Source organism: Lithobates pipiens, unplaced genomic scaffold, assembly GCF_037356315.1.
Source record: "Lithobates pipiens isolate NorthernLeopardFrog02 unplaced genomic scaffold, aLitPip1_a1.2 Scaffold_13, whole genome shotgun sequence".
NCBI lineage: Eukaryota > Metazoa > Chordata > Amphibia > Anura > Ranidae > Lithobates > Lithobates pipiens.
Window position 1 is genome coordinate 213,959,521 of NW_027507718.1, and position 22,960 is coordinate 213,982,480.

General features: G+C 45.3%; 1 protein-coding gene across 4 annotated transcripts in view; it reads right to left on the minus strand.

Annotated features, from left to right (window-relative positions):
• INTS10 (integrator complex subunit 10) overlaps positions 1-16,751 on the minus strand; it is a 59,830-nt gene extending 43,079 nt beyond the window's left edge. For all 4 annotated transcript variants that reach the window (XM_077476197.1, XM_077476195.1, XM_077476194.1 and 1 more), the window contains exons 1-5: positions 16,590-16,751; positions 12,552-12,619; positions 11,032-11,135; positions 2,845-2,984; positions 2,677-2,758 (exon numbers count right to left, since the gene is read on the minus strand). In XM_077476197.1, coding sequence (XP_077332323.1) covers positions 2,677-2,758; positions 2,845-2,984; positions 11,032-11,135; positions 12,552-12,619; positions 16,590-16,718 — 523 coding nt within the window. In that variant the 5' untranslated portion in view covers positions 16,719-16,751. The remainder of the gene's footprint in view (positions 1-2,676; positions 2,759-2,844; positions 2,985-11,031; positions 11,136-12,551; positions 12,620-16,589) is intronic.
• Between the last annotated feature and the right edge of the window lie 6,209 nt (positions 16,752-22,960).

Genomic DNA, 22,960 nt, shown 5'->3' on the forward strand with positions numbered 1-22,960 from the left:
CCGAGCACACAGCCTGGCAGGTGAGGAAAGGGGGGTGGGGACGAGCGCGTGCACCCCCCCCGAACCGTACCAGGCAGCATTGCCTCAACATGGGGGGGATACTTTGGGGGCGGGGGGGGCCTTGCACCCCCACCAACCCCAAAGCAACTTGTCCCCATGTTGATAAGGACAAGGGCCTCTTCCCGATAACCCCGGCCATTGGTTGTTGGAGTTTGCAGGCGGGGGCTTATCGGAATCTGGAAGCCTCCTTTAACAAGAGGGGCCACCAGATCCCTGCCCCCCACTTTTACCCCTACCCATTCACCTGATAAAAAATAAAATAAAACACAGTACACGTGTTTTTTAAAGTAATTTATTAAGGTAGCTCCACCATCTCTTCCGATCTCTTCCCCCCTTCTCCAGGTCTTCTAAGCTCTCCTCTGATGTCTACTAGCCCTCTTCAGTTCTTCTCCCTCAGTCCGCTGTCTTCTCCCGATGTGGACTCATTACTCTCTCTCGCTCTAATGCCAGGTGCGTGGTGTGCCACTACTTATATTGGCATGTGGCGTCATAAGGGACGGGCCTCCAGATGACATCACATGCTGACCCTGCCTCATTCCAATATAAGTAGTGGCACACCACGCACCTGGCATTAGAGCGGGAGAGAACGTTGAGTCAACATCAGAAGAAGAACAGAGGGAGAAGACAGCGGAGAATACCCAGTAAAAGAGCGAGAAGACAGCAGAAAAGACCCAGCAGAGGTAGAAGACATTGGGAGAAGAACCGGAGAGGGCTAGAAGACATCAAAGGAGAGCAAAGATCCGGAGAGGGGAGAAGAGACCGGAAGACGACGACGGAGCTGCCTTAATAAATGACTTTAAAAAACATGTAGTGCGTTTGACATTTTTTTCAGGTGAATGGGTAGGGGTACAATATATTCCATACTCATTCACATAGGGTGAGCGGCCAGAATCTGGGGGCCCCCTTGTTAAAGGAGGCTTCCAGATTCCGATTAACCCCCCCCCGCCCGCAGACCCCAACAACCAACAGCCAGGGTTATCAGGAAGAGGCCTTTGTCTTCATCAACATGGGGACAAGGTGCTTCGGGATGTGGGGGGGGGGGGGCCCACCATATTGAGGGCATGCGGCCTGGTATGGTTCAGGAGGGGGCACTCACTCTTCTCCACCCCCTTATCTGACCTGCCCTGCTCTGTGCTCGGATAGGGGTCTGGTATGGGTTTTGGGGGGTCCCCCACTCTGTTTTTTTCAGCGTAGGCAGTTCCCCTTACAATCCATACGAGACCAAAGGGCCTGGTATGGTCCTTGAGGGGGAACCCATGCCATTTTTTATTTTTTTAACATTTTGCATGGAGTTCCCCCTAAAGATTCATATTAGACACAGTGCCTGATATTGTCTGGGATCAAAGTCCGATCCCTGTTCATTGAAGTCGGACGCATGTTGGACTTCAAGACATAGGGCAAAGTCGGATCCAAAGTGGTACGACTGTCGTGTCATACCTGTGTAAACCCAGCCTAAAACAAAAGACACACCTAATTAATTATAGACACATTGAGGTTGATTTACTAAAACTGGAGAGTGCAGCTGTGCATGGTAGCCAGTTAGCTTCTAATTCCACCTTGTTCAATTAAGCTTCGACCAGAAATTTGGTTTCTATGCAGTGGTGCATCAGATTTTGAACTCTCCCATTTTAGTAAATTAACCCAATTGTGTACAACTGAAAAAATACACAACAATCAGCCCTCAAAGTTTTATTTTTTGTTTTTTTTTTGTTTTTACACACACATTTTCTTTTTACATTTATTACTCTTTATTGCCCCAAAGAAACCTACACTCTAGTTTTAATAGAAAAATTACATGGAACACTCTTCTTTACAAAAGCAGTGCTAGTCTTTGGGAAAAAAAAAAAAAAAAAAAAAAAAAAAAAATCAGTGAAAGGACAGCTAAAGAGGGCAAAAAAAAAAAAACGCCACTCCTTTCTACAGTGTTGTTACTTTGCTGTTCAGAAAAGCAAGTACTTTTCTGAGAAGCGTTTTTGAAACAAGTGTGTTTTATCAAATGATCCGGTCACTGGATCAGTATCATAAACATGGTTCTAAGGGTTACTGCATTTTTACATATGCCTTCTCCAATAAACTTTGAAGCAAAACTTCGGGCTCCCCTCTGCTGGCATTTTCAATTTTTTTTCCTATCCAATACAAACCTTTTTTTCCTGCAGCCTATTAGTCCAGGGAGGTCATGGCAGCTTCCTCCAAAGGTGGTGAGCATGCTTAGAGGAATCAGTCGCACTCATGTAATGACTTGTGAGCACTTCTCAGTTCTGTATTACTAGGACAGCCCTAGTTTCATGTATTCACAAGAAATGCTAGAATGACATGCCTAAAAAGATGACTGTCAGTCCTGGATGGAGAATGAAGCCAGGAACAGCACCACTGGACCATGCAAATGATAATTAGTCTTTTTTAGGATTATTATTTTTTCTCTTAAACAAGGAGGTGGTGGGGGGGGGGGGGTTAAAAATAAAATATACACTGGAACTCCACTTTAGGAGTTAAAATATACATTGATACAAAATTATACACAATTCTAAGTTTAGCAAAATGTTAGGTGCATACATTTGTCTAAGTAAGCACAGAAGCAAATGGAAAACAGTATCAATTTAAAGCTACTACACTTACCAAACAGTTTTCTAAAGCAGTTTACAGGCGATTCCTGGTCCTCGAGGCTTTCAGCTTCCAGAAGTGTCTCACCCAAGCTGACCTAAAAATAAAAATGTTAAAACAAATTTTGCATACTAAAAACAAAACTATAGTTACATTAGTCTAAGGGCAAATCAATATCCATACCCCATGCTGTACAACAGTTTCAGGGAACCGCCTCAACAGAAGTAGCAGCATTTCTGCCCGTTCCAGTGTATTAAAACATTGTTCTGTGGCTTTAAGTAACATCTCGCACTGTACCCGGCCAGGAAGAGCTTCAAAAAGACCTGGAAAAACGTAAACGTGGGCAATTCTTAATCACACTGTGAGAAATAATTCTTTAACTAAAGCCCCATACACACGGTCGGACTTGTACAAACTTTTCCGTGGACTTTTGTACAAAGTGTGTTGTCCACAAGTTTGTATTGCATACACACGGTCGGACTTTTTGACAACAAACACGAATGTAATGACGTCACAACGTACTGACGCCGCTTCAAAAGAGGACGTTCAATGACTCCAGCGCCACCTTTGGTCAACTTCTGTATTGTAGTCTGATCGTTTGCAATGGTTCTGAGCATGCGTGTTTGTACCTTGTACAAAAGTCCGATGCTTTTGCGTACACACGGTAGGACTTTGCTCCATCGGACTTCTGTTGTCAAAAAGTTTGTCCGTTCGCAGAGCCAACAAAAGTCCGATGAAAACAGAAAAAGTTTGTCCGATGGAGCGTACACACAGTCGGATGTTGCTCCAAAACAGCTAATTTGCATGTTTGTTGTCAAAAAGTCCGACCGTGTGTACGGGCCTTTAGATACACAAAAGTTGTTTATACACCTCATAGGTTTGGTCTAATTACCACACTGACTGACCAATCAAAAGGATACAAACACTCAGATAGTTTAATGCACCTCTATCCTGCTAACCATAGTTGTTTTTTTTTACATACCATGTGAAACAAAAAAACAAAAAAAAAAAAAAAAAAAACACGCTACTGGTCAGTTACTGTTACAGCACATTAAGCCTAATAGGTATTTCTATATGTAGAGCACAAGACCCCATTCTGACTGACCATCACAAAATATCACATGACTCATTTGAATTGCACAGCAGTTATATATTCTTATATACAATAAAGCTTACGAAAGGGTTAAAGAGTATTTCTACTTATGCAGCCAAATTGGGATAACAATGGAAAATTTACTATCAAATATTTCCCATAATTATACTTTCCTGATAGACTTAATGGCAGCATACATGTGGGTTAACCCTGCCTCCACTCCTCCCCTATAGGATCCCACTCCCATAAATCTTTGCTGCTCTGAGCCAGAGGCCGCGTTCCGTAACTAGCCTACCCAGGACACTGTAGGGGGGGCGCGCAACGACTCCTGCTGCCATGTAGTCCATCAAGAAAGAAAAATTACAGTAAGTATTTAATAGGATATTTTCAGTTTCTCTGACAGACTCCATTGTAGCATATGTATGGGAACAAGCCATACACACCAATGGGCGGGCAATGCTAACCCAAAGGCTTTAATTTGTACTGTCAACAGACAGGACTTGCAAGACAAAATAAACAGAGGATAAGGAAGCAGACTCTACACAATAATTAGCCACAAATGTATTGAGGACCACAAGGCCAGCTTACATTATGTTGGTAACCACTTGCTGTGAAGCTGCCTCAGATGTAGACCCACTCCTGGTTGAGTGGGCAGTCACTACCTCCAAAAGGAGCCAAGCCCCTGGCTCTGTGAGCCTATTGGATGGCCTACACAATCCATGCCACAGTCATCCTAGATGAGGCACATTTTCTCTGTCCTATCAGGACAAAGAATGAACAAGCGTTCTGAAGCCTGAAGGAAGCTGTAGCTTGTAGATATGACTTTACAATATCTGAGGGACTCCTAAAACTGAAGGAAGGCCCTGCTGGAAATCAACTCAGGATTCCATGTTTACTAGACATTCGCTTAAACCAACTAAGCCACAGCGCGCCCTCTCCCACATCTAAAGGATGCAAGTTAGAACTCTAAAGGTTGGCAGAACAATTTCTTGGCTCCCATGAAAGACTGATGCACCCTTAGGAATTGAGTCAAGCATAGGTAACAGCCCTGCATGACTGGAAAAAACGTCAGAAAAATTCTCTGTGACCAGTGAATCAATCTCTAAGGCTTTTTATGCCAATGTGATAGCAAGGTAAAAGGCGACCTTGACAGAGGCCTTTAATGGAGAAAGCCCTAGAACACTCCACCCCAATTCCCGAGAGGGAGTTGAGAACAAGCAGTCTGAGCCTAGCTGCTCCCTTGAAAAATTGTTAGGACAGGAAAGGATGCCTAGACTGGAATACACCTGTGAAGGCCGAAAATCTGACTGATAGAGCCAGATCTAAACCCGACTGGTGGAAGCCTAGAATATTTAGAATTTCTAGATCACTACATGATCTGTCAGAAGCAGACATGTATTAAAGACAGGGCTTTTTTTTCCCTCAGAGAATAGGTGCAGGAACTCGCCCTCTGTCCAACTCTCTGCCCCAACCACGCCCAAACTCCCCCCCAATCACACCCAAGCCCCGCCCCCAGCCACATCTTCCTTAGAGAGAATTACACCGGCACCAAAAAAAATTGTAATGAGTTAAGGCTTAGAACTGTGTATCACATAAGGCGAATCTCCCATAATCCCCCCCAGCTCCCCTCTCATCACAAATCCCCCCCCCCCCCACACACACACTTACCAAGGCTTTCCTCTCTGCACAAATCCCCCCAAGCTCTCCTCTGTGTACAATGTTCTCCCCTCTGCTAAAACACAAACTTTCCCTCTCTGCACATATCTGCCCATCCCCCCCACACTTTCACAGTGCAGTGCAGTACACTCCTCTCTGAATATGTAAAAATAAAGGGTTAATACTGCGCTATAGCAAACAAGTGTAACATTACCAAAAATAGAACCAAACATCTGAAACAAAAAAATCTAATAGAATTAGAATCCAGATGGGGAAAGAGAACAAATACAGTATTCATTCACCGTTACAAAAGAAGGGAGGAAGAGGAGGTGTATAAGAGTCCCCAATTGAATGGTGTTTTCACTCTGAGTGGGCTCCCTTACCAGAACTGATGGACCCCCCTTAGTGGCAAGGTTATATGTGCATGCAGAGATACCCCTCTGCGGGGACCAGTGGATCTTCTCAGCCACCGGGATCTCGATGCTAGGCTTCAGTCTCCACACCAGTCAGTTTGTTAAAAAAGAGCCCAACAAGCGAAAGTCACCCGCACAGTACATAAAACAGCACATAAAACTCCTCTCTTTATGAACTCAGTCTCTGCAAAATTTCTCCCTCATCTCTTCTGCTGTCACAGCTCTCTGTGGTATGTGCAGGATTTTTATTTCCATCACACTACAGTGGACCGGAGTGTTCCCCCTACTGTAGCACAGAGCTGAGGTGGTGTTTCAGGGCTCCTCTGCTCCGTGCCACAAAGTCTGAGTAGTGGCAGCAAGCAGGCAGGGATGGAAGCTTTCCCCCAAATTACTGCAGTAGTTGAAGGTGGGGACCTGAAGCAATCAGCAGTGATCGAGGGCAGTAACCCCGAGTATGCAGAGCTAGCACAGAGAAGCCAGTAGAGTTAGTGCAGAAATCATCATCTACTGGCTTCAGTAGAAAATCCCTGATTGAAGAAACTTTGAGCAGATTCTCCCATAAACTTTGTTTATGTTCATTCTGCTAGTATTCAAGAGAGCAGAGAACGCTGGAAAAGCAGCCGAGGACCTCCAAACTCGAGAACCAAGACCTTCAGGCGCAATCGTGCTGGACATGGATGTAGAATTGAACCCAGTGACAAAAGGTCTGGCCTGAGGAGACGGTGCACTGTGTTCCGAAAGCTGAACTGTGCTAGCAAGGGGAACCATGGCCTAATTGGCCAAAAAGGCATCACTGCCATTACCTCCACAACCTCTGTTCAGAGTCTTCGTAGAAACCAGAGGTTGACCAATCCTACTGCATTTACAATGATCCATCAGGGCATCTGCGCTTGAAAACCTCCACATGTAGAGACCATTCATTGTTGTCCAAATTGGACTCTGGAAAGAAAGTCTGTTAGAATATTTTGGACCCTGTGGACATAAGCCGCTGAGATGTAAGTGCGATTCTTCCGAGTCCAAGACATAATTGGCTCCGCTACCTATAATAGAGAACAGGCTGCAAGTCCCCCTTTGTCTTAATGTAGGAGACCACCATAGTGTTGACTAATCTAAGAGCACTGACACTCTCTTCGTTATACGGTGAAAGGCCTGTAGGGTGTAGAAGGCTACTTGTAGATACTTGTAGCCTCAGAATGTTCAACACAATCTTGTGAAATCGACAGCTCTGATTGCCTTGAGCTACCCCAATAGGCAGCAAGCCCCTTCATTCTCTAGTGTTGGCATCAGACATGATTGTGAACCAGGAAATGGGTCAATGGAATGGCAAATGAGGTAGTTCCTCCATTGCAGCCACCAGGGGACTCACTCTCATGACTGCGGTTATGTAGATGACTTGAATTCTGCCTTCCCGTTTTCCCCTGCCAGAGAAACCCCTTCCAGAAGGGCCGCCTTCTTCAGCTTCCACTTGACCCTCGGAACCTTAGACACCATAGTGCCAATCATTTTAGACACTAAAAAAGGTATGCAGGTGAGAAGACCCTCCAGAACATCGGGGTTCAGAGTCAAGACAGTGGTGGTCCATTGGTTATATTGAGCTGGGCTCCAGGTGACTTTTCCAGATTCAGCTGCCAGCCAAATTTGAGGAGCATTGAAAAGACCTGAGCTCTGGGACAGTAGGAGAAGAACATCCAAACTATGCAGGCGTATGGTCCTTGTTTTGATAAAGACCATAACAACCAATAAGACCCTGAAAACACAGGGTGATGTTGAAAGCCCGAATGGCTGTAGCTGGAGATGGTCTTGAGCTACAGCGAACCAAAGGAACTCGTGGAAGTGTTCTCCTTTGCTGAAAATTGTCTCAAGTGCGCAAGGTCCAAAACTGGCCTCCGAAAGCTGTTCCTCTTCGTGACCATAAAGAGGGGCGTGTACCAACCCTAAAATCTCTCGCATTCAGAGACTGGCACGGCAGCACTTTGCGACACCAGTGACTTTACGTAAAGCATGAGTATATGCTTCCTTTATCTCAGAGCGAGGCAAAATCCACTGAAATGAATCTGAGATGAGGAGGACTTCTGATGGACCATGCATGTCCTAAAAGACCACCTTAAAGTCTGAGGCCCAAACCCAGTATCTTCTTGGATACCCTAGTTCAAGCCTTTTAGCATACTTCTGAGGGTATATCTGGTCTCCTCATCAGCTCTTTCTAAAGACCCGACCTGGTTTGTAAATACATGCGACCTTCGCAAATTCTGAACTTTATTCTCTAGTGGTCTTCTGGCTTATAAAACAGCGGTCCTGAGGCAGGACCCCAACTTGGCAACTGCAAGCCCAGGTCTCAACCATTGCACTCATTGCACTCACTTGCCGTAACCGACAAGAGCATAACCCATGCCACTATGCAGATGAGGTCAATTGGAGACTCACCATGGAAACCGACACCAGCTCAGACTCCTGAACTACAGGTTCTGAAAACGCTCTTGCGTACTGCGTCTACATTCTCATCCACATTTTTAGTCTTTTCAAGCATGGTCACAAGAACCCAGGCCGACTTTCGGGATATTCACTACATCTTCCAAGGAAAAGCGATATGCTTACTCAGAAGGAAGGTATATCTCGCGACCTTGCTCCACTCATCCAAAATGATGCCCCCTTGTTCCCTGCTGCCGAATCACTTTGCAGGTGCTTTTAACCCTTTATTCGGCTGGTAGCAGGGGGTTAAAAGCGTCCCGCTAACGGCCAAAAAACGCCGATATTACAGTAGTAAAGTGCCACTAAAATTTGTGCCGCTTTACCGCTAACACCCCAACCCCCCCCCCCCGCATGAAAGAAGCCTAAAGACAATGCAGCATAGGCAGGGGGAGACAACACTTAAGGCTGGCCATTACTTCCACTTTTAAAAGATAACTTGCTGCTTAGCTTTTCTTTCCTTAAAAATCTTACCCAGCTTTCCACTTCAAAGTAATGTTGTTGAGAGGGCTGGCGAGTTAGGTTTACCCTAACCAACCATGTCTGTGCTGTGCCAGCAGATCTTTTTATCAGTTGTAAACTAGATTTGAACAATATCTGTCCTAACAAGGGTTAAAGTGGTAACAGTTACATAAGCTCACTGAAGTGACTAACCTCAGATGATGCACAGTGAGAGAAAACCAAAAATAAAGGGGTTGATTTACTAAAACTGGAGAGTGCAAAATCAGCTTCCAGGTTTTTTTGTTTGTCAAAGCTTATTTGAACAAGCTGAAGTTAGAGGCCGATTGTCTACCATGCAGAGCTGCACCAGATCTTGCACTCTCCAGTTTTAGCAAATCAACCCCAATACGTTCAAAGTAGGCGGACTTTCTAGGCACAACAGGAGTCCCCAACTTTGGAATGGAACAGTGCTACCCTAGATATTTGTACAGACACAACTGTTCACCTATAAAGTTGTACCTGTTTATCTGCAGTCCTTCAAAGTACACCAATCAGATGACATTTCTCAGGTTCGAGGAGGTAAGGGGATATGATATTGTACAGCATGCTTTTTCAACTTTTTTTTTTTTTTTAGTCAAGGCACCCTTTAAAATAATGGACAATCTCGAGGAACCCCATTCTAAAAAATAAAAATCTATTCTAATAATTTTACATAATGCATCAACACCCACACGTAGCACACCCAACATTAGAGGCGATTTATTCTTCCCAATAAAATACATTTTGCACATTGGTACTAACATTCCAGCATTTCTCTTTTTCCTCAGTTTTTCTCCATCACTCTGCTAAAGTGACACCAGTGCTGATGGAGAGGGGCAGGGGAGAATCTAAGGATGTTTTGTGGACAACCAACATCCTCCATATGAACTGATGATGTAATTGGTTGTTAAGATGCCGGTACATAGAAGGTTGTAATGGGGCACAATGAAACGGCTGGTTTAATCCAGGGCTGGCTTGTATACGATTTTTGGGCAATTTTTAGGCATTTTGCAAAGGCACCCCTGAAGAAACCTCAAGGCACCCTGGTTGAAAAAGGCTGCCATAGAGAAATGAGTATAATCTGACCCCGGAGTGGAGGGAAAGGACACACCCCTCTACACCATCTCAGATAAATATGCACACATTTGAAACTGTCAATCACCCACTGCATACATGGGAGGGGGCTGTCATACTGGATTGCCTGATGTCAAGGAAAACTGCAGTGTTAGCATATTGCAGGGAAAGGAGAGAGCAGCCAGAATCTGCATTAGGAGCTTGATGTTAAGACATATACACTTGGAGTATATTTTTTGTTCCTTTTTGTTTTTTAATTTACAAAGATCTTAAAGCGGAGGTCCACCCTAAAGTGGACCTTCCGCTCATCGGAACCCTCCCCCCCCCTCCGGTGCCACAATCGGCAACTTTCAGGGGGGAGGGGGGTGCAGTTACCTGGATAATCCAGGTAACTGCACCCACTTCCGGGATAGCTCTCTGCGGAAAGGGGCGTAACTTACGCCCCTTTCCGCAAGTGACCGCCCCTTCCCGCAAGTGCCCCGCTGCCTGCTGGGAAACACACAGATCCCAGAGGCAGCGGGGAGCGTCCTTATTGCGCAGCGCGATTCGCGCATGCGCAGTAGGGAACCGGGAAATGAAGCCGAAAGGCTCCATTTCCTGATTCCCATACCCAAGATGGCGGCGGCAGGACCCAACAGGCGACCTAGAGATCGGCTTCGGGTGCCGACATCGTGGGCGCGCTGGACAGGTAAGTGTCACTATTTTAAAAGTCAGCAGCTGCAGTATTTGTAGCTGCTGGCTTTTAAAAAAAAAAATAAACGCGGAGTCCCGGTGGACTCCCGCTTTAAGGTCTTGGTGGTACAATGTATGTTAAAGCACATTGTCTCAGTCTGTCCCTTAAAACGGCACTGCACTATAGTAAGGGATTTTCAAATTTGACTGTGAAAGTGAAAATAGAAACACCCACAATCAACGTTTAAAACATAACTAATCCTGTATGTCTGACTGTGTAGCAAGTATAGATATGGGACCTCTTACGACAACTACTGGAAATTAAGTCAGAATAAAAAAAAAAAAATCTGCACAATGCCTAAAATGTTCATAATTATCTTCAGTTATAAGAACCAGTGCAGGTCACAACCTTATCTATTTGTTGCAAAGGTTTCGCTAACTCTAAAGTCACCAATAGAATTCACCACTACCGAATCTGCACCACCAGTTAGATTTTTAAAAAAACGCGTTTCATACCTCTTAAAAACTGTGTTTGCTTATCCTGCGAATCATTACGAAGAGCAGAGGTTATCACGCCAATTTCCCTCCAAACTACTGGCTGGTCACTGAAGTTTACAAACCTTGACAGAACAAAAAGAATGCAGCTTTTGTCAGCACAAGAAAAAACAATCCAAAAAAATATGACAATGAAAAATTCTTCATAAAAATGACAGTGTATGGGGCAATAGTTACATTGGAAAAGTGAAGGTGGGAGGGGAGGCATTTGCAGCATGTTACATGCAACAGTCTAAATGTGGGCGGAACATGTAACATGCGCAAGGTGAACTTATCCTTTAAGTGCTTATATCACATGCAGCCTTTTTACATTAGGAGCCTGTTCACACCAGCTGGTATGCACAACTTGCATTGCTGTGAATTGTAAGCGGCGATGTGGTTAAAAAAAACTTTGCAAAAATCAACATTAGGGCGTTTCAGGTTAAAATATTGCAATACGCATAATGAAAAATAATACAGATAAAAAAAAAAAAAAATGTATTCATTTGTTTTACCGTATATACTCGAGTATAAGCCGAGATTTTCAGCCTCTTTTTTGAGGCTGAAAGTGCCCCCCTCGGCTTATACTCGAGTCATCGCTGTCTGTCTGCCCGATCAGCGTGTCGAGCAGACAGACAGCGGCCATTCTAGGATTCAAAGGCCGCGCCTCCGTCTCCGCCTTCGCCTGTGATAGGCGGAACACTGAATTTCCCAGCAGTCTGTGTTCCGCCTATCACGGACGTCCTCTCATCCTCGTCCGTAGTATGAGGATGAGCGGACGTCCATGATAGGCGGACCACTGACTGCTGGGAAATTGAGTGTTCCGCCTATCACGGACATCCGATAGGCGGAACACTCAATTTCCCAGCAGTCAGTGGGAAATTGAGTGTTCCGCCTATCACCGACGGAGGCGCGGCTTTTGAATCCTAGAATGGCCACCGACGAAGAGCTGCGGGACGGGCCGGGACGCAGGCCGGGACGGGACGCAGGCCGGGACGGGACGCAGGCCGGGACGGACACAGGCAGGCTGGACACAGGTAGGCTGCACGGACACACACACACACACACACACACACACACACACACACACACATGCATGCACACACAGGGATGGATGGACACACACGGATGCATGGACACACACACACACACACACACGGATGCATGCACACACACAGGGATGGATGGACACACACACACACGGATGCATGGACACACACGGATGCATGGACACACACACACACACACGGATGCATGGACACACACACACACGGATGCATGGACACACACAGGGATGGACGACACACAGGGATGGACAGGCATGTCTCACCCTCGGCTTATACACGAGTCAATAATTTTTTCCAGTTTTTTGGGGGTAAATTGGGGACCTCGGCTTATATTCGGGTCGGCCTATACTCGAGTATATACGGTACATTTAAATGAAAGTGTTTATTGATACCAAATTAAAATTAACACATCTTTTACAAATAAAAATAACTCACATGTCATACAAGAGTCTTCCGGCTGAAGCGGTGCGTTCTGCATTTCTTTCAATATTGTACATTTCATACTGTAAAAAAAAAGTATAAAAATATAGCTGCAAATGAAAGCAGAATTGAACTTCAATAAATAATACTTAAAAAAGAAACAATGGGGAACATTTAAGTTGTACCTGACTGCGCTATAGCCAAAAGACGGCTATAGAGTGGATGTTCAGTTCTGGGAGGGAATCCTCCCAGAACCTTACTTCCTGCGCCCCCTGTAGCATGCATCGGGCACGCTCTGTGACTGCTGCATCCCTTTCACATGGGTTTTCTGATCAGGTCTGTCTGTCAGTTTTTCAGGCGGACCTCATCGGATGCTCCATTCAGCCCTATGGAGCAGTGGATGTCAGCTGTGACACCCGATTTTCTTATTTAACTAAACGTTAAAAGTGAAAATCAGAGGTGTTCTGTCACATTAGCAACCATGTAAGGTCAGCAGGTTTTCTGCTGCTTTTAAAATGTAGCATCTAAACAGTCCGTCGGCTTTACAAATACTGTATTTAAGCATATAAGCTCCATTTTGTGTTGAAAATAACTGTGAAATCTATAACACTCCAGTGGGTGTAACAAGATTTGTCTTTTATTTTTTTTTGCTGATCCGAAAAATGATCCAATCCGTGACTCTGATCCGAGGAATGATCCGATCCGTGAGCTTTTTGATCCGTTGCACCCCTAACCAGCACCCAGCTCAGCAAGTCGCTCCAGGGATGAGGGGGGGGGGGGGGGTCTGGAAAGGCAGAGCAAGGAGCTGCTGACTGACAGTTACCAGTTCTCTGCTCAGGGAGCTCTGAGAACCATCGATCAGTGGTGTTTGATTGCTCGGTTCTCAGCCGTAGAGCCGGTGGGGGACAGATGCACCATCCAGTTAGGCAAGTATGATTCCACAAAAAATAAAAAACACGTTACCATACTTCTGAAAGTAACAATTTTTTTTTTAGCTTTAGTATCACTTTAAAGCGGAGTTCCACCCACACATGGAACTTCCACTAATCGGATTCCTCCCCCTCTTCGTTGCCACACCTTTCAGGGTGGAGGGGGAGCAGATACCTGTCAAATCCAGGTATCTGCTCCCAATTCCTGCTGAAGATCGCCGCAAATTGTGCTGTGAACTAAGTAATGTCCGGCCCCTCCCCCTCCTTCTGGGAGACACAAAGGTCCCGGAAGACAGCAGGGACATCCGTTTTCCTTAGCAATGAAGCCGAGGGACAGGTCAACTTTGAGTGCCGACATCATGGGCGCCCAGGACAGGTAAGTGTCCTTATATTAAAAGTCAGCAGCTACAGTATTTGTAGCTGCTGACATTTAATTTTTTTTTTACCCAGACAGAACTCTGCTTTAACCACTTTCAACCGGACCATTTTGCTGGCTTAAGACCAGGCCACTTTTTGCGATTTGGCACTGCGTTGCTTTAACTGACAATTGCGCGGTCGTGCGACGTGGCTCCCAAACAAAATCCTTTTTTTTCCCACAAATAGAGCTTTCTTTTGGTGGTATTTGATCACCCCTGCGGTTTTTATTTTTTGCGCTATAAACAAAAATAGAGCGACAATTTTGAAAAAAAACACATTTTTACTCTTTGTTATACTAAATATCCCCCAAAAATATATAAAAAAAAACATTTTTTTCCCTCAGTTTAGGCCATATGTATTCTTCTACATATTTTTGGTAAAAAAAATAAATAAAAATCAAAAAAAAAAAAAAAAAAAATCACAATAAGCTGATTGGTTTGAGCAAAAGTTATAGCGTTTGCAAAATAGGGGATAGTTTTATGGCATTTTTATAAAAACATTTTTTTACTAGTAATGGCGGCGATCAGTGATTTTTATTGTGACTGCGACATTATGGCGGACACATCGGACATTTTTGGGACCATTGTCATTTATACAGCAATCAGTGCTATACAAATGCATTGATTCCTGTGTAAATGACACTGGCAGTGAAGGGGTTAATCAGGGGTGGCAGTGTAGGGGCTAAGTGTTCCTAGGGGTGTGTTACTAACTGTGGGGGGCTGGGCTTTGTGTTAGTGAACACTGATCTCTGCTCCAATCACACGGAGCAGAGATCAGCGTCACTTGTTGCTAGACAGAACGGGGAGATGGTGTTTACAATGGCATCTCCCTGTGAGACGATTGCGGGTATCCCCACGGCGATCGAGTCCACGGGACCCGTGACCGGACTCACGGGGCTCCTGACCGGCGTGCACACGATGGCAGGGCTGCATATAAAAATGGACGTACCTGTACGCCAATATGCCTGCCCGTGCCATTCTGCCGACGTACATCGGCGTGTGCCGGTCGGGAACTGGTTAAAGTGGTTGTATAGGTTAGTTTTTTAATATAACAAACATGTTATACTTACCTTCACTGTGCAGTTAGATCCTGCTGTTCTGCAGCCCCACAGAAGCTGTCTCGGCTCCTCCCCACAATAGATAACCCCCTCGGGAATATCTTTCCCGAGGGGGGTTACCTTGCTGGCACGCTCCCGTCTCATACACTCTGGGTCCATAGACACAGAGTGTATGTCTAGGTCCCCCCCCCGGCCACGTTATTTGGATTGACAGCAGCGCGAACCAATGGCTGCACTGCTATCAATCTAGCCCATGAACAGCCGAGAAGCCAGCGCGTTCTCGATGCGGGACTTTCGAGGGCTCAGGTAAGTAAACCGGGGGGGCTCTGTAACCATCAGATGTTTTTTCACCTTAATGCATAGGATGAATAAGGCCCCTTTCACACGGGACAGATCAGTAATGATCCGCCCCGTGATGATCCGCTTGCTCAGCGGGGATCGCTCCGTTGTCCCCGCTGAGCCGACAGCGGACAGGGTGGTCTCCGCACACTGTGCAGGGACCGCCCTGTCAGCTCTCCGCTCTCCTCTATGGGGATCGGATGAGCACGGACCGTCTGTCCGTGTTCTTCCGATCCGCTCTGCAGACGGATAGAAAAATAGGATTTTCCTCCGTCTGCAGAATCGGACAATAGCGGGTGTCTGCGGATGTTCATCCGCAGACACCCGCTATCCCATAGGAATGCATGTATGTCCGTATTTCATCCGCAAATTTCATGCGTGACCGTATTTCATCCGCGTATTTCATGTGTGAAAGGGGCCTAAAGGTGAAAAAAAAAAAAAATGGGTTTACAACCCCATTCTGTACTGACCAATAGAGACGCTTGAAAACCAGCACCTAGGGCACAAGGTTTTTTTTTTTTGTTATGTTGAATACAGTAAGGGACGGTTATACCCCCTGTCAGACTTTTGTTGCCATCTGTGATTTCCCTTCAAGTGGGACTAAAGAGGAACTTACCTAATTTCTATAGCTCCAAGTCCCCTGCCGGTGTTCTGTCAAACTAGCCAATTCATTAGTAATTGGGAGATTTATATGAGTTGCTGTGTTGACACAACACCGGAAAGCGTGTACGCGATATTATGACTAACCAACATGGCCACCTCCGAGGCGGCAACAACTTTTTTCCTCCCTAGCCGCTGTTCTGTCAAAACAGCAAACGCTTTGTGTACCGGATTGTACACGCTTGCTTGGCGTTGTGTCATAAAAGCAACTCGTCTAAATCTCCAATTACTGATGCTTTACAGTAATCAGAAATGACATGGAGATCTCGATGAATTGGCTAGTTTGACAGACCACCGGCAAGGGACCTGGAGCATTAGAAAATAGGGAAGTTCCTCTTTAGTCCCACTTGAAGGGAAACCACAGATGGCAACAAACGTCTGACAGGGGGTATAACCTTCCCTTATTGTATCCAACATAAAAAAATAAAAATAAACTTGTGCAGGGATGCTTTTCTTAGTTGTTTCTTCCAGTGACAGGTGCGTCTTAAGGAACCTTCCTATACATGGCCCATATGTGAGAAGGCGTATCTTTTGCAGTGAGAAATTAAGCGGTCGAGTGTATGGTGTAGTGATAGACCCCCCCGCAGAGCTGTGTGTATGGCCCTGTCACCCTCCTCCATACACTAGGATAGGAGGACTCATGGGGCACACCTGGATATTGAAGTCCTGCGGGTAGAGGGTTCTGGCAGTGATAAGCCAGGCTCGGGCCGCACACGTGTCCTCCTGGACCAGCTCCCGAGCTCTCCGGACCAGAAACTCACAGTCCCCGAGTCCCGCCATGGTCACGAACGATTTCGGCGACGACTCATGACGTCCCTGGGAAGGAAAAGAACTACGCATGCGCAGCCCAGCGTCGCGCCTTGACGCTCTCACAAGCTAGTTTCAGCGTCTGCTGTTACCATAGCAATAGATATTCGCGTTCTCTCTTAGTATGTGTTGAAGTGTCACTCCGGTTTGCTTTCTTAATAAGTCGCAGACAATTTTACTACACCAGCGGACTCGCAAGGCAATTAGCCTATTGGTTGATTGTTGTACACTAGTACCCCACATGAGAATGTGGAGCAAACACCCTGATGAGTACTAGGTGTGTTGGAGAAAAAGTGAGGCTTTAGAGCCCCATTAGGGCAGAGAACAATTAGTGCTGATCTAATTTGATCCAGTAGGGCAGAGGGTCCCACTGGAGAAGGAGAGGGATGGTGAAGCTTATGGTAGGGTGACCAGATGTCCCCGGTTTCAGGGAACAGTTCCCGGTCTGAGGACACTGTCCCCAGACCAAGTCTGTCCCCGGATTTGACTTCAACAGGAGATGGGGCAATTTTCAAAGACAGTGCAGAATAATAAAAAAAAAAAATCTGAATTACACCCCTGCTCCTACTAGCTTAGGGGGTGTATTTTTTCCATTATCTATGTCCTTTTGATGATGATGTGCTGGTCAGATCGGATAGACTATTTCTTCAGTTTCCGGCACATGCCCATTCAGCTCCGCACACATGTTCTTCTGCCTTGGCTCATATCCCGACCAGCCGTCTGCCTGCTTATCTCCTTGCCTACCCCGGTAGAGTGATTTTCCTCCGATCCCCACCCAGTAGTAGCCGGGGCCCAGAGAGTGAGACCTGAGAGGCTGTGAGGCAGGCGGAGGTGGCGACGGGCAGAGAGAGGCAGTTGAGCTCAGCTGATGATGTCCGGCAGCAGGAATAGAGGGGAAGCAGATCCAATCGTGGGGCTGCCAGTGCCTTCAAGGCTTCAACACAGGTGAGCTTTGGGGGTGTCTGTGAATAGACTACATTGCATTGTGTCTGTCTCTCTGGCATAATGGATGGTATCAGAACTCACAGGCAGCAGGCACTTATTGGTCATAAGTTAACAAAATCAGCACCCAGCAGCCATGTTATGTGACATACTGTGACAGAGCCATGATAGAGTACCTGCTGCCTGTGAGTTATCATAATGATGATGATCTTAACCAGTTGCCGATCTCCTGATAGCAGATTTACTGCTACAGGGGGGTCGCGCTGCGCAGGATCACTTATTTACGTGATCCTGCATTTCTGGGTGTCAGAGCCAATCAGCGGATCCGGTGGACTTGCCTAGTGGTCTGCCTATGTAAACAAAGCAGTTTGCCATTCTGTCAGTATGGAAGACATTGATCCTGTGTTCCTCCAAAGCAAGTACAGGGATCTATGTTTTCCCTTAGTAAAAGCACCTCCCCCACCATGAGAAAACACTTGTTAGGCACACGTTTAACCCATTGATTGTCCTAGATGTTATCCCCTTCCCAGCCAGTTTCATTAGTACAGTGACAGTACATATTTTTAGCACTGATCACTGTATTAGTGTCACTGGTTCCCACAAAGTTCAAAAGTGTCACTAATGCCGCATACACACGAGCGGAATGTCCGACAGAAAAAGTCAGATGGAATCTTTTCATCGGATATTCCGATTGTGTGTATGCCTCATCTGACGGACCTAGAAATAGAACACGTTTTAAATATTTCTGACGGAACCAATTCCTATTGGAAAAACCGCTCGTCTGAATGCTGTTCCGACGGACCAAAAACGACGCATGCTCTGAAGTAGAGATGCCCTTGCGGTTCGCCCGGCGGTCGGTTCACGGGGAATTTTGCATGTTCGCGATTCGCCAAACCAGTGGACTTCTGGAGCTGTTCGCCCAGCGGACATATGCGTTTACATTGTGAAAGAACTTTGACCCATGATGACACATCCATCATGGTGTACAGGACAGCCACTTGAGACATTTCAGCACATAGACAATTGGACATTCCCCCTACCTTATAAATAGACCTGATCTGGCAGCCATTTTACATTCTGTCTTTTGTCAGTGTAGGGAAAGGTTGCTGTGTGGAGCAGGGACAGACTGTAGGGACACAAATCGCTAGCTATTAGGTCCACAAAAGTCCTTTTAAGGACTGGTATAGGTGTACAGTATATAGGGTTCTGGTGCACTGCTGTGCTGGTGATTGCTGAGTGCACTGCTGACTGATTCTGCATTTGTCTTTTGTCAGTGTAGGGACAGAACGCTGTGTGGAGCAGGGACAGTAAATTTAATCACTAGCTATTACAATTAGGTCCACAAAGGTCCTTTTAAGGATTGGTATAGGTGTACAGTATATAGGGTGCTGGTGATTGCTGAGTGCACTGCTGACCGATTCTGCAGCTGTCTTTTATCAGTGTAGGGACTGAGGGACAGTCTGCAAATCACTAGCTACTAGGTCCACAAAGGTCCTTTTAAGGACTGATATAGGTGTACAGTATATAGGGTTGGACACGTATAATATACTTTCTTTCAAATATAGAAAGAATCATATACTTGACTGCTGCCCGATTCTGCAGCTGTCTTTTATCAGTGTAGGGACCGAGGGACAGTCTTCAAATCACTAGCTACTAGGTCCACAAAGGTCATTTTAAGGACTGGTATAGGTATACAATAGATAGGGTTGTGGTTCACTGCTGCTGACTGCTGTGCTGATGATTGCTGCCCGGTTCTGCAGCTGTCTTTTATCAGTGTAGGGACTGAGGGACAGTCTGCAAATCACTAGCTACTAGGTCTGCAAAGGTCCTTTTAAGGACTAGTATAGGTGTACTATTTGGTGTGCAGTATATAGGGGTGTAATACACGTATAAAATACTTGCACATATAGAAAGCATAGTATAGTGCATTTCCACTGTGCAGCATTGTGACTGCTGAGTGGTTCTGCAGCGATACTACAAAGAGTGACAAACACAATAAAAGAAAAAGTATTATAACTGTTGTGATAGACCAGTGGCCCCCAAAAAAGACAGATTGAAGCGGGGTGTTATATACCTTCTTCCACATACATACTGCACTTCTCTAGAGACTTTTGTCACAGGGTCATTTAAAAAATGGCAGGCAGAGGAAGAGGCAGGCCCTTCCGCAGGGGTGGTAGGGGTAAGGCAGGAGTGTTAGGTGTGACCTCAACAAGTCACCTATTTGTCCGGTTATGTTACCGTTTCCCAATTGTTAGTTAGAGTTCTTATCTAAGCAAAGAGACACGGAGGTACTCAGTATTTCTGCTCAGAAGTCCGTACTTAACTCTGACTCTGAGGCTCTTTATTACATCTCTTTTATAGACAGAAAAAGGCAAGCATCAGCAATGTAAAAAAACAACAATTTGCAAAGAAAAGGCAATTCTCCAGGTGTTATCAGCTGATAAGACAATCTTCTGGGCGTAGACTGCTTTTTAGGGCTGATGTGGCCTCTTCTTATGCGTACGTGACTAAAGATGATGAGTCCTTATTTTACTGAGAAGGATAAAGACAGACAAGTATTTAGTAAAACATACTGTCAACCATTTTGTTTCCACATACCTTGATCCTTACATTTCCCCCTTTGACATCACCCCTCCCTCTTGCCCTGGGTCCACCTGAACAAGTTCTAGTCGGCCTATATCCAGAGTACTCTCCCTGACCGCGAGTTGTCAGAGGGGTATACACCCATCCCCCTGGACAGTACCAACATCTAAAATTCAGGAAGAGTGGCTTTTCTGCAAGATGGGTGATGTCAAGGATCCAAATCCACCTATCTTCACAAAAGTTCCATCTTTTCCGCAGCATTTACCTTGGCTTTCTTGCAAAAGCACATGAGCAGTTTAAAGCATGCATAAAAGAAAAATACGAATAAGAACACCACTATAATCGTCATTGCTGCCTTCTTAACCCAAGAGAATAACCCTGAGAAACTAAAAGTTCCACCAAACGGATCCCAGTCGCGACCAATATTTCGGGCCTTCTCTTGTAAATTCTTTACTTCCGTACGGTGTTGTGCAATGATGTCATAATAGTCAGGTACCTCAATGCTGGTGTTATGTATCCAAGTACAGCACTCATAGTCCTCAGTAGTTTCACAGAGTCCTGTCAGTGCTGCACTCATACTTTCAATTGCTAATTCATGTAATTCTAATTGTTGTCTGATGGCTCTGGTCTCCAGATTTAACTTAGTAATGTCATCAGAGTTTTTCTCCAAAACATCATTAATAATTCCTGTATAGTTATTTAGTCGTTTCATTAAGTCTATACCCCATCCTGTCCAGGACGGGAACCAAGCCCATGCCATGTCCTTCTTCAGGAATATTTCTCTTTTACTACGATACCTGAGGGGATACCTAGGGTGCATGCTAGCTTCTAATAGGTGATCACCTCGTTCATCACCTACTACTCCCATTACTGGTACTAAACTTGCGAGGTAGCACCATCCCTGAGCTCTTCTAGGTATCCAAGTATAACATTTATCCTCACAACAGATATATATATTATTTCCCAGTGCTACTGATCTACTACCGATATTATTTCTATAAAGGGAGGTGTATCCATAAAGAGATAGGTTACTCACTAACCACCTGGTGTTGTTGTCTGAAATATTACCGAGGAACTCAGCTAACGATTGGTGTGTGTGGGTTATACTAGGGTAGAAGACCGTGTTTTTCCCAGGAGTAGCTTTTGGTATGAAAATGGACAAGTTAAATTTGCTGTCTTGGCATTCTCCATTTCCTCCCGTTGTGTTCCCTAGGTTGAAACACCAATCAGGGGAAAAGGCGAGGCCATTTGACTTAAACATTACTGTCTCGCTGGTATTTGTTCTAATTATGTTAATGCTACTGTTAGCAAGATCAGTACAGTTTATAGGAACTGCCATCAGTGGTATACTTGCTGTGCTGGGGTGTAATTTGCTACAAATCCAACATTTCTCATATCCTGACTTCTGGGCATAAGCATATTTAAACTTCAGTAATAACATTTTTTTAGAAAATCCTTCATCCTTGTGTATTTTATTCTGTGAGGTAACCAAACTATTAGCCAGGATTACTGAAACAAAAAGAATAAAAAGATACATGTTGTCATTTGCCAACTGGCTCCTTTTTACAATGAGAAGCGTGGATCCAGGTAGGTTTCCCTTCCAATTTCACTGAGGTTGCTGTAATCAATAGCACCTGGAAAGAACCTTCAAACCTTGGTTCCAGTGTCTTCCTGGTATGTTTCTTTACATACACATAGTCTCCCGGTTGTAAGTCGTGAGTACCTGTGACAGAATTAGGGTCTGGAAGAGAAGAATACACACTCTTGTGGATTTTAGTCAGACGCTGTTGCAACTGTATTACATACGTAGTTAAACTATCACATTGCAATTGCATACTTTGAGGAAAATATAAACCTAATCTAGGTGCACTTCCAAACAGTATTTCATATGGGGATAACCCGGTTTTTCCTGTTGGGGTGTACCTAATAGAGAACAAAGCTAAGGGTAGGCACTCAGGCCATGGTTTGTTCAACTCCTGCATGGCCTTTTGTATTTTCAGCTTGATTGTACCATTTACTCTTTCTACTGATCCTGAACTCTGTGGGTGGTAAGGAGTATGAAAACTTTGTTGAACCCCTAACATTGCCATCACATTTTGCATTATTTCTCCCGTGAAATGTGTCCCCCTATCTGATTCTATTGTTTCTGGGAGACCAAACCTAGGTATCAGCTCAGTAATCAGTTTCTTGGCGGTGGCTTTTGCCGTAGCTGATTTTACAGGATAACTTTCGGGCCAGCCTGAAAATAGGCAGATGCACACGAGAACAAATTCAAAGGGGCCGCTCTTAGGCATTTGTATGTAGTCAATCTGCAGTCTCTGAAAGGGATATTGGGCCCGGACCTGATGTTTACGTGGGGTTTTCACTCTCTGTCCTGGGTTATTAATCAGACAGATTTGGCATGCAGCACAGTAGTTCCTTGCAGTACTACTGAATCCAGGGGCTAGCCATCCTTGGCTTACAATCCTATACATAGAATTGGAGCTGACATGAGTGGGTAAGTGGACAGCCGCTGCCATTGCGGGGTATAGAGAAGCGGGTAGACATATTTTGTCTCCTTCTCTCCATACATTGTCAAGGCCTGGTGCAGCTCCCTCCTTAACCCAACGGTCCTTCTCAATAGCCCCTGCTTGTTCCTGTAGTTCGATTAGCTGCTGCCATGTGGTTTCGGGCATACTCACCTGTACCGT